Genomic DNA, 13,413 nt, shown 5'->3' with positions numbered 1-13,413 from the left:
GTGCTAGCTTGTGCAATTGTAGTGCACAACTGGTGATGGCAATTGTACTCCAACACATCTGAAGGGGGCTAGTTTGGGAAAGATCACAGGAAGGAACATCAGAGTTACATGGGAAAGTCAAATATTTGGCATGGTAAATGGGTATAGAAGTTTATCTTTTGGCCTGTTTGATTTATCAGAGTTTCAATGCCTAAACCCTTCAAGCAGTTCAAACTTTTTTTTAAAAAAAAATTGGTTGCTCTAGCCATCAAAGAAAAATAAGAAATAAATTAACTTTTTTTTTTAAAAAAAACATGCACTCTAATTTGAAAACTGAAAATTTTGAAATTTTAAAACCCAGGTGGTTAAGAATGCATCTCTGTTTCCAACTGTACAATTTCCTTACTATCATTTGTGAGCAGAAAAAATTCTTTCCATGGAAACCAAAATTTCATAATTTTAGAGGAAAAAAATCCCACACATGCATGGGAGCATAACCAGGTTCCTGGAAGAAGCTACATACACCCACACATTGTTCTTCATCATTAAACAAGCTTTGGTATAAATATTTATTTTTAGGCTTCTGGAGACTCTCAAAATCAATGTGTGCCAACTGGAAAAGGCTGCAGAAAAATTGAGGTATAGGCAAATGTCAAGCCTCTAAGAAGAGTGTGGATAACACCGCAGAGGGGGGAACAGCTGATAGCTTCTTTATCTTCAAGGAACTTGGCTTGAATCTCTCACAAGTAAATGGGCTATTGCAGTTCATGCTAATGCTGCAGTCCAAGAAAGGACTTGGCTTGCTTTCTAAAGGATGTGATTCACTCAAAGGAAGATGGCCAAAAGAGCTTCAGCTCTCTAGAAAAATGGAACAAGAAGCATTTGGGAACTCAAAGTTCAGAGGTCCTGAAAGAACATCACTGCTGCCTTCTAATGTTCAAAGCTTCAAAGACCGATTCTCCTGCATATAAAGACAATATTCAGCATGAGAAACTAGTGATATAGGCAGAATCGCTACTCTGGCTCAGGAATATCTTGAAGTGGATGTGGTTTGTCTCCTCCAGAACATACACTTAAAATACAACCGTCAGTCAAATGGCTTAACTCTTCCATTAACCACCTTGGGAAGTAAAACCCACCCATGAAAACAATATAAAGGGCACACATACTTGTGGAACTCACTGGGAAGAATTAGTGGGATGTTACAAATTGCCACTACAGAATACCATTAACTCTGACTAAATTGGCACAATCATGGCCAGAATTTGTATCAAGATCCACAAATTTAATTAAACATTAGTATTATGGAATTAAACTATTTTATCACTGCTTACCATTTTATATGTCTTTGGAATAGGAAGGATTATGGCTAACACACAGATGAGCTGGAAAATTGCACCAAAGAAAAGACCATAGTGAAGGATGTTTTCCAAGAGTGTAGGCTCTGGGATTTCAGGGGGTGAGAAGTCCAGCTCAGTAGCCATCACAGAAGTTCCCAACAAGTTCAGATCTCTTGTTTCTGCAATGACATGAATAATTGTATAGTATTTTGTATAGTACCCCCCCCCCCCCCCCCAAAGTCATGATGGCTATTCAGAAAATTTAGATATCACAAATCCTGCTGCAAAAGTTCCTACTGGTACCAGCTAATCTGATGATTACATTTACTTGTCTGATAGGTAATATCTGTAACCTTTAAAGCCACAAATGGTTCTCCCTCAGAATGAACCAGCCCAGCCCTAGAAATTAATGAGGCCTTTCTATAAGTCCTATCAGCCTCAAAGACAGGCATTTTGTGTTGTGACATTAAGGATATCAAGATCACTATTTACAGATCATTCTGCTCCCTCCTTACCACCTTTTCCGTGATGGCCAAAGTTTTATCCAAACAAATTTCTAATGTGTTCATGGCCTGAATCCATTGTTTCCTGTTACTGAATATTGTATCTATTGCTTTTTAAGTTTTATTGAACTTGTTTCATGGATGACTATTTAAAGGGTTTTTAATTTACATGAACTGCGTCATTCTTTCGTATGTGGAAAGGCCAGATAAACATTTCTATAAATCAATTAAGTTTGTTAATTAATTACATTTTAAATGTGAATTAATTAGAAAATAAAGTCTCTTGCACACTGGAAAGTTCAAAAGTCAAGCATTGATAATATCTACGGCAGCCCAGAGACTGCAAAATCAATGAACAGCCAGACTATCCGATGTGAGAATGGAGGAGCAACATAGATCCATCCAGCTATTTTCCTTTAGCTAATTGCATTGCTCCTGGGGAAGCTCCCGAGGATGTCCTTAGAGCTGAGAATCCAGTCATAAAAAGGAGCAGGATATTCTCTGTGCCCTCCTTGTTTTCCAGTGACACAGAAATGGACATCATGGCAGGTCATAGTGTCACACTGATCCTCAGTATTTTACACTATTTCACCCTTTCCTAGGTTTTGGTTTTAGTAGTGTCTCCTCATTTTATACAACCCTTGTACATCTCATACATTAGTTGTTAATGATTGTCAGGTTGAGTGACTTATGGTAACCCAACTCACCTTATCATTAACAGCCCTGTTTAGGTCTTACAGACCTTACCAAGCATTATTGTCTTGTCTTGTGAATCATGTCTTCTCACGATATGTCCAAAATGAAAAAGTCTCAGTTTAGCCATCTAGACAGAGTTCAGGCTTGATCTGGTCTAAGACCCATTTATTTGTCTTTTTGGGGGCCCACAGTATCCACATGAACCACAGCCAAGTAATATGCGGAGGTGAGTCAGTGTTGTTGGAGCAGAGTTTAAAGGAGTCTCTGTAACTAGGATTTGTAACTAGGATTATGGGTCTTTCTTAACTCTTCCCTATGCTAGCCAAAGCCCCATATATGTGTGTGTGTGTGCGCGTGGGGGGGGGGGGGGCTGGAGTTACACTTTAAAATGTACCTGTTCCAACTTACATAGAAATTCAGCTTAAGAACAAACCTACAGAACCTATCTTGTTTGTAACTTTGGGCTGCCTGTACTAGCTACCATCAGCTAGAACATATTTATAAACAATTAAACAAAGTAATAATACAAATATTTATTTCCAATGTTGCTGCTTCCTCCCTGAACTTTGTATTTCTCCTGCCTTGTGCCAGTCCAACGTCTACTCCCTAACACCCAAGCTTGGCTCATAAAATCTCTTCATATATGGAAAAAGAAAATACAAGGAACTAAATCAGACCATATGCATGATCCAACAAATAAAATAAAAGACAAAATTGAATCACAAATGTTCCTGGAGGGAGGGGGCAGGGGAGGTTGAGAAATAAGGAGAAAGGTATAAATAGGAGACTGAGATGGAATTAGAAAGTAGGAATTGAGCTATACCAGAAAAGTATGTAATCTCCTTTACCTGTATTTACTGATTTTGTATTTTAATAGTCCTGTATTATGATGGAGATAGTTAAACTCTATTTATACAACCCAATAATTTTTTAAACCAAAAATTCTCCAAACAAACAAACAAAATTTCTTCATGTCTCTGTGTGTGTATTTAAAGGCAGGTGGGACAACACCTGGTTTTACTTGCTCACTCTTATAATATATAATTCTTCTGATCTGTGCCCTTCTATATACCAGAAATGATAGGGCTTTGGGTTGTTTGGTTAGAGCTGCTATGATGCTAAAATCCTGGAAAAAGTTTGGATAATAATAATAATAATACACTTTATTTGTACCCCGCTCCATCTCCCCAATGGGGACTCGGTGCGGCTTACATGAGGCCAAGCCCAAAACAACAATTACATGAAATAAAACCGAAAATGCAAATAATAAACAATAATAACGCAATTACATAAAACAAAAGACAACATAGCAATATAAAATTACAATAAACACAATCACGGTAACATGGGCGAGCTACATGCAATGGATAAAAGAAAATTCCCAGATCTATTCAGTACTTTAACTAGGCGGACCTCTGCCTTGGACTACAGAGAGCTGCTGCCAGTTTTAGAGTTAAAACAACCAAGGTCCAGATGGACCTGACATACAGAAACCCCTTTCATTATGTTAGTTTGTTTTTTGGAGTGAAATGGTGCCACTTCTAATTATATTTGATAAATGTTTATATATTTATTTATTTATGTGTTATTGTCTTATTGTATACATGGTTTTATAAGTCATTGTTATATGTATGCTTGATCTGTATCATTTTTAAAAGGTTGTGAGCTGCTTTGGGTCCCGTTTGGGGAGAGAAGCAGGATACAAATAAAGTTGTTGTTGTTGTTGTTGTTGTTGTTGTTGTTATCATTATCATTATTATTCCAGGCTCAGTTATGCCACTGAAAAGACATAGGGGGACAAAAGTTTACAGGATTAGAACAAAAACACCCAGTTCAGTCTTCTGTTCCGACACTGGCCCACCAGAAGTTTTGTAGCACTCCATAAAGAAATATGTGTTTCCCAATTAATACAATGCTGACTTTTAGGTCCATTGAAGTTTACATGATTAACAGTTTAAGCCATGGGAAAAGATTTGATCTGCAATTTAAACAGCTGTTTGGAGGTGGGCAAAACCCTTAATAAAAACCATGCGTTTCCAGAGCACTTATTTTTAGTCACAAGATTCACATAAAAAGGGAACGACAAGTCACAACCAAAATAGATCCCCACCTACTCAAGTACTCTATCTTCATTCCTATTAAAACTTCGGGTTTAAAATACAACTCTCCAAAATGCTTTCATTCATCCTACAAACACTTCCTGTATTTTTAAAGAAAAAATATAATGCTTTCGGCATCACTCTCTGTGAAGTAACCTACTTCCTCTCACTTTCTTAATCCCATTCTCAATTTCTAGAGGTTATATTTTCATTTTTTTATGGTGAAACAGATAAAATAGTGCTTCCTGACCTAGTTCTTCCACTTACTCCTCTAGGAAGGAAAGAACTAGACTAATTGCTAGGTACTCTGTAAGCACGAAAAAATCCTCTTATTTTTAAGGCCATTAGAAAAAGAAGAAAGAAGGAAAAGAAAAAAAAGAATCATGTGGGGGATAATAAGAAACCACAGGGCAATTTCTAACAAGTAGTGTATCCCTCATCTGGAAATGCTCCCAAATTGGATGGCTACGATGCTGACACCTTTGCTTTCTGATGGTTCAATGTACTCAAACTTTGTTTCATGCACAAATTATTTAAAACATTGCATATAAAATTACCTTCAAGCTATGTGTATAAAGCGTATATGAATAATAAATAAATTTTACATTTAGATATATGCAAATAAAGGTGTTCCAAAAACCCCTCAAATTCAAAACACTCCTGGTCCCAAGCATTTCAGAGAAGGGATACTCATGACAACTCACATATTGTAAATACAGATACTTGTGAGTTTGCTTTGAATTGTATTATGTGGGGTTTTTTTAAATGTGCATTTCATCTAGATAATTTGTTTTGCAGTGGTATTGTAGTTTTGTGATGTGCTATTCCCCCTTTCTTATGTATGTGTGTGTTAAATTTTAATCTAATTTAATTTTAATCTTTTTGGAATTGTATGTGTTTTAAGGTATTGAATGATTGCCACTATGTAAGCAGCCTTGAGTTCCCTTCAAGGTAAAGAAAGGCAGGGTAGAAAAAGAGTAAATAAATAAATAAGCACACTTTTGATCAGGCATGGGCAAACTTCGGCCCTCCAGGTGTATTGGACCCCAACTTCCAATTCCTATCAGCTGTTAGGAATTGGGAGTCAAAAACACCTGGAGAGCTACAGTTTGCCCATGCCTGCTTTAGATGGTATGCCTAGGGCAGAACACACTGATTTATGTAAAGCAACTTTACATAAAAGCATCAGAATAGATCAGCATAGATTAACCTATGGGCTTCAGACCACCAGTGGGCCGTGAAAACGAAAATCTGGTCCTCCTTCCTCTTTATTTATTTTATTTCCACTCCTTTCGCTCCGCCTGCTACTCCTTCCCTATCACTGACCATGGGATATGTTCTGTATCAGAAATGAGGGCTGATGTGGTCTATCCAATGCAATTTTCTGAATCAGCACCCCAAACCAAATCTTAAGTTGACTAAAAACCGATCCATAACCCTTTTGTTACTAATGATGGAGAGTGGTCCCTGGTTAAAAAAAAAAAAAAAAAAGCTTGGGAACCACTGGCATAGATGCTGGAAATCTATCCTGGCTCTGTTGGCAGCTGAAAACCATTCTATATTTTAATGCATTTTTGTTGTCCAGATTTCATTATGTTGTAAATGGGTTTGTTATGATATATTATGTTTATTTAAGTACTATTTTTGGGTTAGTTATTAATGTTGTTTTACAAACAGTTTGTTTTGTGTATTGTCGAAGTTTGTTTTGGCTTGTTTCCTGCTCTGATTCATTATGGCACTGAATGTTTGCCACTTCGTTTGGAAACCATCTTGAGTCCCCCTCGGAAGATAGGGCAGGTTATAAATAAAGTTTATTATTGGGTTGTTGTGAGTTTTATTTTTATTATTATATATTATTATATATTATTATATAATAAATTATTATGTTATTATAGTAAAGGTAAAGGTGTTCCCCTGACATTAAGTCCAGTCGTGTCCGACTCTGGGGGTTAATGCTCATCTCCATTTCTAAACCGAAGAGCTGGCATTGTCCATAGACACCTCCAATGTCATGTGGTCAGCATGACTCCATGGCGCGCCATTACTTTCCTGCCGGAGCAGTACCTATTGATCTACTAAATTTTGTATGTTTTTGAACTAGGTTGGCAGAAGCTGGGGCTGACAGCAGAAGCTCACGCCGCTCCCTGGATTCGAACCTGTGACCTTTCGGTCAACAAGTTTAGCACCTCGGCGGCTTAACCCACCGCCACCGGGTGCTCCATATTATTATTATACTAATATAATATAAAGGGAGGCCCCGGTGGCACAGTGGTTAAACCGCTGAACTTGTTGACCGAAATCTCATATAAACTAAGCTGCAGTTGCATTTCTTGGAATCCTTCAAGCTCTCGTTCCCATGCTCCATTGATAGCTTTAGGAAGCAATGACAGCGGCCCAAATGTATTGGCCAAAGTGCAGATTTATGAATATAATGAAATCCGGGGAACGGCATGAGCTTCCGCTGTCAGCCACAGCTTCTGCCAACCTAGCAGTTCAACAACATGAAAAATGTGAGTAGATCAATAGGTACCACCAGCGGGATGGTAACGGCGCTCCATGCAGTCATGCCGACCACATGACCTTAGAGGCGTCTACAGACAATGCTGGCTCTTTGGCTTAGAAATGGAGATGATCACCACACTCCAGAGTCGGACACGACTGGATTTAATGCCAGGGGAAAACCTTTACCTTTACTTAATATAATATAAGATGTATATTATAGTATTTTAATATAATATTATACTATAATAATAAGTTTATTAAATTATTGTTATTGTAGCCATTTCAAAATACACAAACATACATTAACATCAAAACTGGATCAAATATATACAGTATTTTAAAATTCCCAGTTAAAAAATCATTAAAACAAATCCAAAGTTAAAAAACACATACACATTCATATCCAAAACAACCCTAATAAGGAAATTTCAACCTGTACTGAACAAAAACTGCTTTGGGCTCATCTACACTGCAGAATTAATGCAGTTTGTCATTACAATGCCTTTTACCCTTCTCTGCCAAAGAGGGCTGGTGCCTCACCAAGGTACAAATCCATAGCATTGAGCCAGGGCAGCTAAAGTGGTGTCAAACTGCGTTAATTCGACAGTGTGGACGCACCTTTAGCACCAGGATGTGTGTATGCAGAGACTGGACTCCAAGTTTGGAAATACAATACACAGGACGGAAGAAATGTAAAAATCCTTCTCCACATTCCCAATACGATGCTTCTTACCTCCTCCCAAACGCCAAGCCTTTTCCCCCCGGAAGCGGTTCTACTCCTCCAGGAAGTGCTCGCTCAAGGTATCCCATAGCAACCACCCATAGCAACGCGTTGCTAGGGAGGCGTGGCCTTTCGTTCGCTACTACTTTCTGTGCTGCAGAGAAGCCTCCCTTTTGGAGCGAGAACCGAGCGCCCCCTGGCGTCGCACAGAGGGAGGGCCTCTTTTGAGCCATTCCTTCTCCATTGACCTATTTCAAAGACTGGAAACCTTTGGCCATAGGGACATTGACACTGCTAAATGAATATACGCCCGTACCTCGGGAAGTCTGACTTGGCCACGGTGGTACACGCTCTGATCACATCCCGCCTTGACTACTGCAACGCTCTCTACGTGGGGCTGCCCTTGAAGACGGCCCGGAAGCTTCAGCTAGTCCAGCGCGCGGCAGCCATGTTACTAACAGGAGCGGGACGCAGGGAGCATACAACGCCCCTGTTGTTGCAGCTCCACTGGCTGCCGATCTGCTACCGGGCCCAATTCAAGGTGCTGGTGTTATCCTACAAAGCCCTAAACGGTTCTGGCCCAAAATACCTTTCGGACCGCATCTCGGCCTATGAGCCCACGAGGGCCTTGAGATCGTCTGGGGAGGCCCTTCTCTCGATCCCACCTGCTGCACAGGCACGTCTGGCGGGGACGAGAGAGAGGGCCTTCTCGGTGGTGGCCCCCCGGCTGTGGAACACCCTCCCTGCAGACATCAGACAGGCGCCCTCCCTTTTGTCTTTCCGTAAGAGCCTAAAGACATGGCTATTTGAGAAGGCATTTAACTGAGCGCTACATAAATTGGTAATGACAACTGGAACGGAACATGGATTACGAGTTTGGTTATGATTCTACGATGAGACGGAGCGGATTATTTAGTGTAACTATATGATTGTGTTTACTGATATGTTGACTTTTTTTTTGTTATTGCTTATTGTAAATTGTCTTTTATATGTTGTACACCGCCATCAGTCGCCCTAGGGCTGAGAATGGCGGTCAACAAATGCAGCAAATAAATAAATAAATAAATAAATAAATAAATAAATATACTTTGGCACCACTTTTCACTGCCATGGATAGATATCATGGGAGTTGTATTTTTATAGGGTTTTTATTAACCTTCTCAGCCACTCAACAATTAGACACAAATAATATACAAATATATTAACCAAGTTGCTTTAACTTTCTCATTTGTGATGTAGAAGGCATGGAGGATCAGGATTTATCCCTAAGAAGAGCATTGCAAATAACTATTCTGGATATTTAAGACTGCATCTAGACCAAGCCTTGGCAAACTTTGGGCCTCCAGGTGTTTTGGACTTCAACTCCCACAATTCCTAACAGCCTGTCGGCTGTATTGTCAAAGGCTTTCATGGCCGGAATCACTGGGTTGTTGTAGGTTTTTCCGGGCTATATGGCCATGTTCTGGAGGCAATTTTTCTCCTGACGTTTCGCCTGCATCTATGGCAAGCATCCTCAGAGGTAGTGAGGTCTGTTGGAAGTAGGAAAAATGGGTTTATATATCTGTGGAATGACCAGGGTGAGACAAAGGACTTTTGTCTGCTGGGGCTAGCTGTGAATGTTTCAGCTGATCACCTTGATTAGCATTCAATGGTTTGGAAGTGCCTGGGGGGAATCTTTTGTTGAGAGTGATTTTATATGCCTGTTTGTTTCCCCACTGTTGTTGTGCTGTTGTAATTTTAGAGCTTTTTAATACTGGTAGCCAGATTTTGTTCATTTTCATGGTTTACTCCTTTCTGTTGAAATTGTCCACATGCTTGTGGATTTCAATGGCTTCTCTGTGTAGTCTGACATGGTGGTTGTGAGAGTAGTCCAGCTCTTCTGTGTTCTCAAATAATATGCTGTGTCCAGGCTGGTTCATCAGGTGCTCTGCTATGGCTGATTTCTCTGGTTGGAGTAGTTCGCAGTGCCTTTCATGTTCCTTGATGCGTGTCTGGGCGCTGCGTTTGGTGGTCCCTATGTAGACTTGTCCTGTCGGCTGTTAGGAATTGTGGGAGTTGAAGTCCAAAACACCTGGAGACCCAAAGTTTGCCAAGGCCTGGGCTCTAGGAACAAGCCCTTATTGACAAGGCCTCTTTTGCTACCTTTGCTTGAAATGAAGCTCACAACGGTAGCTCATAAAAGCTAGGATGTTTCTGGATAGGGAATTCCTACAATTACTGGAGAAAGGCATGGAGTTTCAGAAAAATATCTATTTATTGACTATTCTAAAGCCTTTGACTGTGTGGATCATAATAAATTGTGGCAAGTTCTTGATTGTATGGGGATACCAAATTGTGCTATCACACCCAGATCCTATAAAAACAAAACTAAGATGTGCTTCTCTCTTTGCCTGGGCGGACCGCGGGGGTCTTTCTTTAGAAGCTTGAGATTCCCAGCAACTGAGGCTACTACAGGCTTTGAACATCAAAACAGAATAAGAAGTAGAAGACTTGGCACAGCTTGTTAAAGTTACGAACCAAACAATCAATTGATGAAACAATAGAGATGATCTTTCTTTCCTTTCCTTTAGTTACTGATATAACTTTTCCCCAAAAGGCAGAAGAGAATCCTGAGATCTTTTCACCCTAACCCTGAGCTGCTATGGTTTAGAAAAAAGCAGATCCCCCCCCCCCCCCCCATCTATAGCTCAAGGTTAGCTTTGGAGATGAAGTAATGCTCAATATATATACTCAATACCTATCCTATCTATCTATATAGTACTCAATAGCTTATCTAAATCTCAATATGCTTCTATATAACTCAATCAGTATTGATCTTTCTATCTATTTCTCAATCTAATTAACTCAATCGTTCTTATAATGGTTTTTTCAGAGTTACCTGCCTAACCAACAGCACATCTGAAGCTTTCTTCTCTACTGAAAAAGACAGGAGAGATTCCAAAATGGAGATCTCAACCCCTGGAAAAAGGGCGGTCTCTAAACCCAAAGAGATACTTTCTAAACCAATAGCTGCAAAAGGGGCCTGCAGGCTGGCTTTCTAGCCTCTAACCTCTGAAACCTTAACTTTCAGAGTGCAGCTAAGATTGTAGCAGCCCTGGGGAAATGCAAAAGAAAGCTATCCCAAGCAACTAAATGGTAATGCAAACTATGCTCCTGGAAGACGGAACACAAATCACCTTGGGTTGTTGTGGGTTTTTCCGGGCTATATAGCCATGTTCTGGAAAAACCTACAACAACCCAGTGATCCCGGCCATGAAAGCCTTCGACAATACAAATCACCTTGTCTGTCTCCTGAGGAATCTGTATAATGACCAAGTAGTAACAGTAAGAACTGACCACGGAACAACAGACTGGTTCAAGATTGGGAAAGGCATACGGCAGGGTTGTATACTCTCAGCCAACCTATTCCATTTGTATGCAGAAGACATCATGCGATGTGTGGGGCTTGATGAATGCAAAGCTGGGGTTAAAATTGCTGGAAGAAACATTAACAACCTTAGATATGCAGATGATACCACTTTGATGGCCAAAAGCGAGGAGGAGCTGAGAAGCCTTCTAATCAAGGTGAAAGAAGAAAGCACAAAAGCTAAGTTGCAGTTAAACATTTAAAAAAAACCAAGAATATAGCAACCAGACTAATTGCTAACTGGCAGATAGAGGGAGAAAACGTGGGGGCAGTGACAGATTTTGTATTTCTAGGTGCAAAGATTACTGCAACCAGGAAATCAAAAGATGCTTACTTCTTGGGAGGAAAGCAATGACCAGTCTTGATAAAATAGTGAAGAGTAGAGACGTCACATTGGCAATGAAGATCCGCATAGTTAAAACAATGGTATTCCCCACAGTAACCTACGGATGTGAGAGCTGGACCATAAGGAAGACTGAGTGAAGGAAGATAGGTGTTCTTGAAATGTGGTGTTGGAAGAAAATTCGGAGAGTGCCTTGGACTGCGAGAAGATCCAACCAGTCCATATGCCAGGAAATAAAGCCCGACTGCTCATTGGAGACAAAGATGAAGTACTTTGGCCACATCATGAGAAGAAAGGAATTCTTAGAGAAGACAATGATGCTGGGAAAAGGGAAGGAAAAAGGAAGAGGGGCCGACCAAAGTAAAAATGGATGGATGGGATCCTTGCAGTGACTGGCTTGACTCTGAAGGAGCTGGGAGTGGTAACGGACAACAGGGAGCTCTGGCGTGGACTGGTCCATGAGGTCACAAAGAGTCAGAAGCGACTGAATGAATAAACAACAAACAATTACTAATCATGGTATGCATCTATTTTGGCTTTCCCACCCCAGATAAAACAAATGGCAGTAAACAGAGAGGTGGTAAATACACTGCAACATTTCACAAGTGAGGCCAGACAATAAAATAAGAAACATTGCAACGGGAAACCTCCTAGGTGTGAAACATTGCGACTGGAATGGCTGGAAAAAATGATTTAACAGTGACATCTGGTGAGCAAAAGAAATGGACGTTCACTTCTTCAAAGGTTCAAGTAAGTTCAGTCGTTCTCAACCTTCCTAATGCCGTGACAGTTCCTCATGTTGTGGTGACCCCCAACCATGAAATTGTTTTCATTGCTACTTCATACCTGTCATTTTGCTACTGATATGAATCGTAATGTAAATATCTGATATGCAGAATGTATTTTCATTCACTGGACTAAATTTGGCAAAAATACTTGATTCATCATGAAATTGTTTCAGTTTATGGAGAGGACATAATGTCAAGACAGTATGTGACAAAATGGGCACGGAATATATTGTGAGACCATGAAGAAACTTCACAGAGGCAACCAAAGAAACATTGTGGGATGCTGATGGCGGGAATGTCTCCTTCATGACAATGCGCATCCGCACGCAGCTCATGCAACACAAGAGTTGTTGACTTCATTTGGGTGGAATGTTTTAAGCCACCCTCTCACAGCCCCAATCTTGCACCCAGTGACTACCACCTGTTCACTAAATTGAAGGAACACCTTGGTGAAAAACACTTTTCTGACAGTGACAAGGTGAAAATTGAAGTGACGAACTGACTGAAAAAGGCAGAGGGAAACTTCTATGACACAGGCATCAGAAACATATCCCATGGATGACAAAATGTATTGAACTGAATGGTGATTATGTGGAAAAATAATATGCTACAATCCATATAAGTTTTATTAAAATATATTCATTCTTTGTATTTTAATACAAATACGGATTTTAATACAAATACGGATATTTAATACAAATACGGATAACCCTCGTAGTTACAGCTCCAGGTTAAAAGCTATCTCTCAGTCTGTTTGTCCTTGCTTTTGTCACCCTGTACTGTCAGACAAATGGTAATATTCAAAAACAAAATATGCTGGGTGAGACAGATCCTTAAGAATGTTCTGGGCTTCCTTTAGGCTGTGGGATCCAAAGATGAGAGAGCACAACCAATGATTCTCTGTGCAGAAGTGGTAACCCTTTGGAACACCTTCCTATCTGCCATTGTGAAGTTACCAAACCATGTGCAGATGCAGTAGGTTAGGACACTCTCTATAGCACAGCAGTAGAAAGTCATCAGCCATTTTTCATTCAGT

General features: G+C 40.0%; 1 protein-coding gene across 1 annotated transcript in view; it reads right to left on the bottom strand.

Moving 5' to 3' along the window:
• MANBAL (mannosidase beta like) overlaps positions 1-7,945 on the bottom strand; it is a 101,765-nt gene extending 93,820 nt beyond the window's left edge. Inside the window, exons 1-2 of the mRNA XM_060772218.2 lie at positions 7,853-7,945; positions 1,314-1,498 (exon numbers count right to left, since the gene is read on the bottom strand). Coding sequence (XP_060628201.1) covers positions 1,314-1,463 — 150 coding nt within the window. The 5' untranslated portion in view covers positions 1,464-1,498; positions 7,853-7,945. The remainder of the gene's footprint in view (positions 1-1,313; positions 1,499-7,852) is intronic.
• Between the last annotated feature and the right edge of the window lie 5,468 nt (positions 7,946-13,413).

Source organism: Anolis sagrei, chromosome 4 (assembly GCF_037176765.1).
Source record: "Anolis sagrei isolate rAnoSag1 chromosome 4, rAnoSag1.mat, whole genome shotgun sequence".
NCBI classification, from domain to species: Eukaryota; Metazoa; Chordata; class Lepidosauria; order Squamata; family Dactyloidae; genus Anolis; species Anolis sagrei.
The sequence above is the reverse complement of the archived record's forward strand: the minus strand, read 5'-3'. Positions and strand labels throughout refer to the sequence as shown.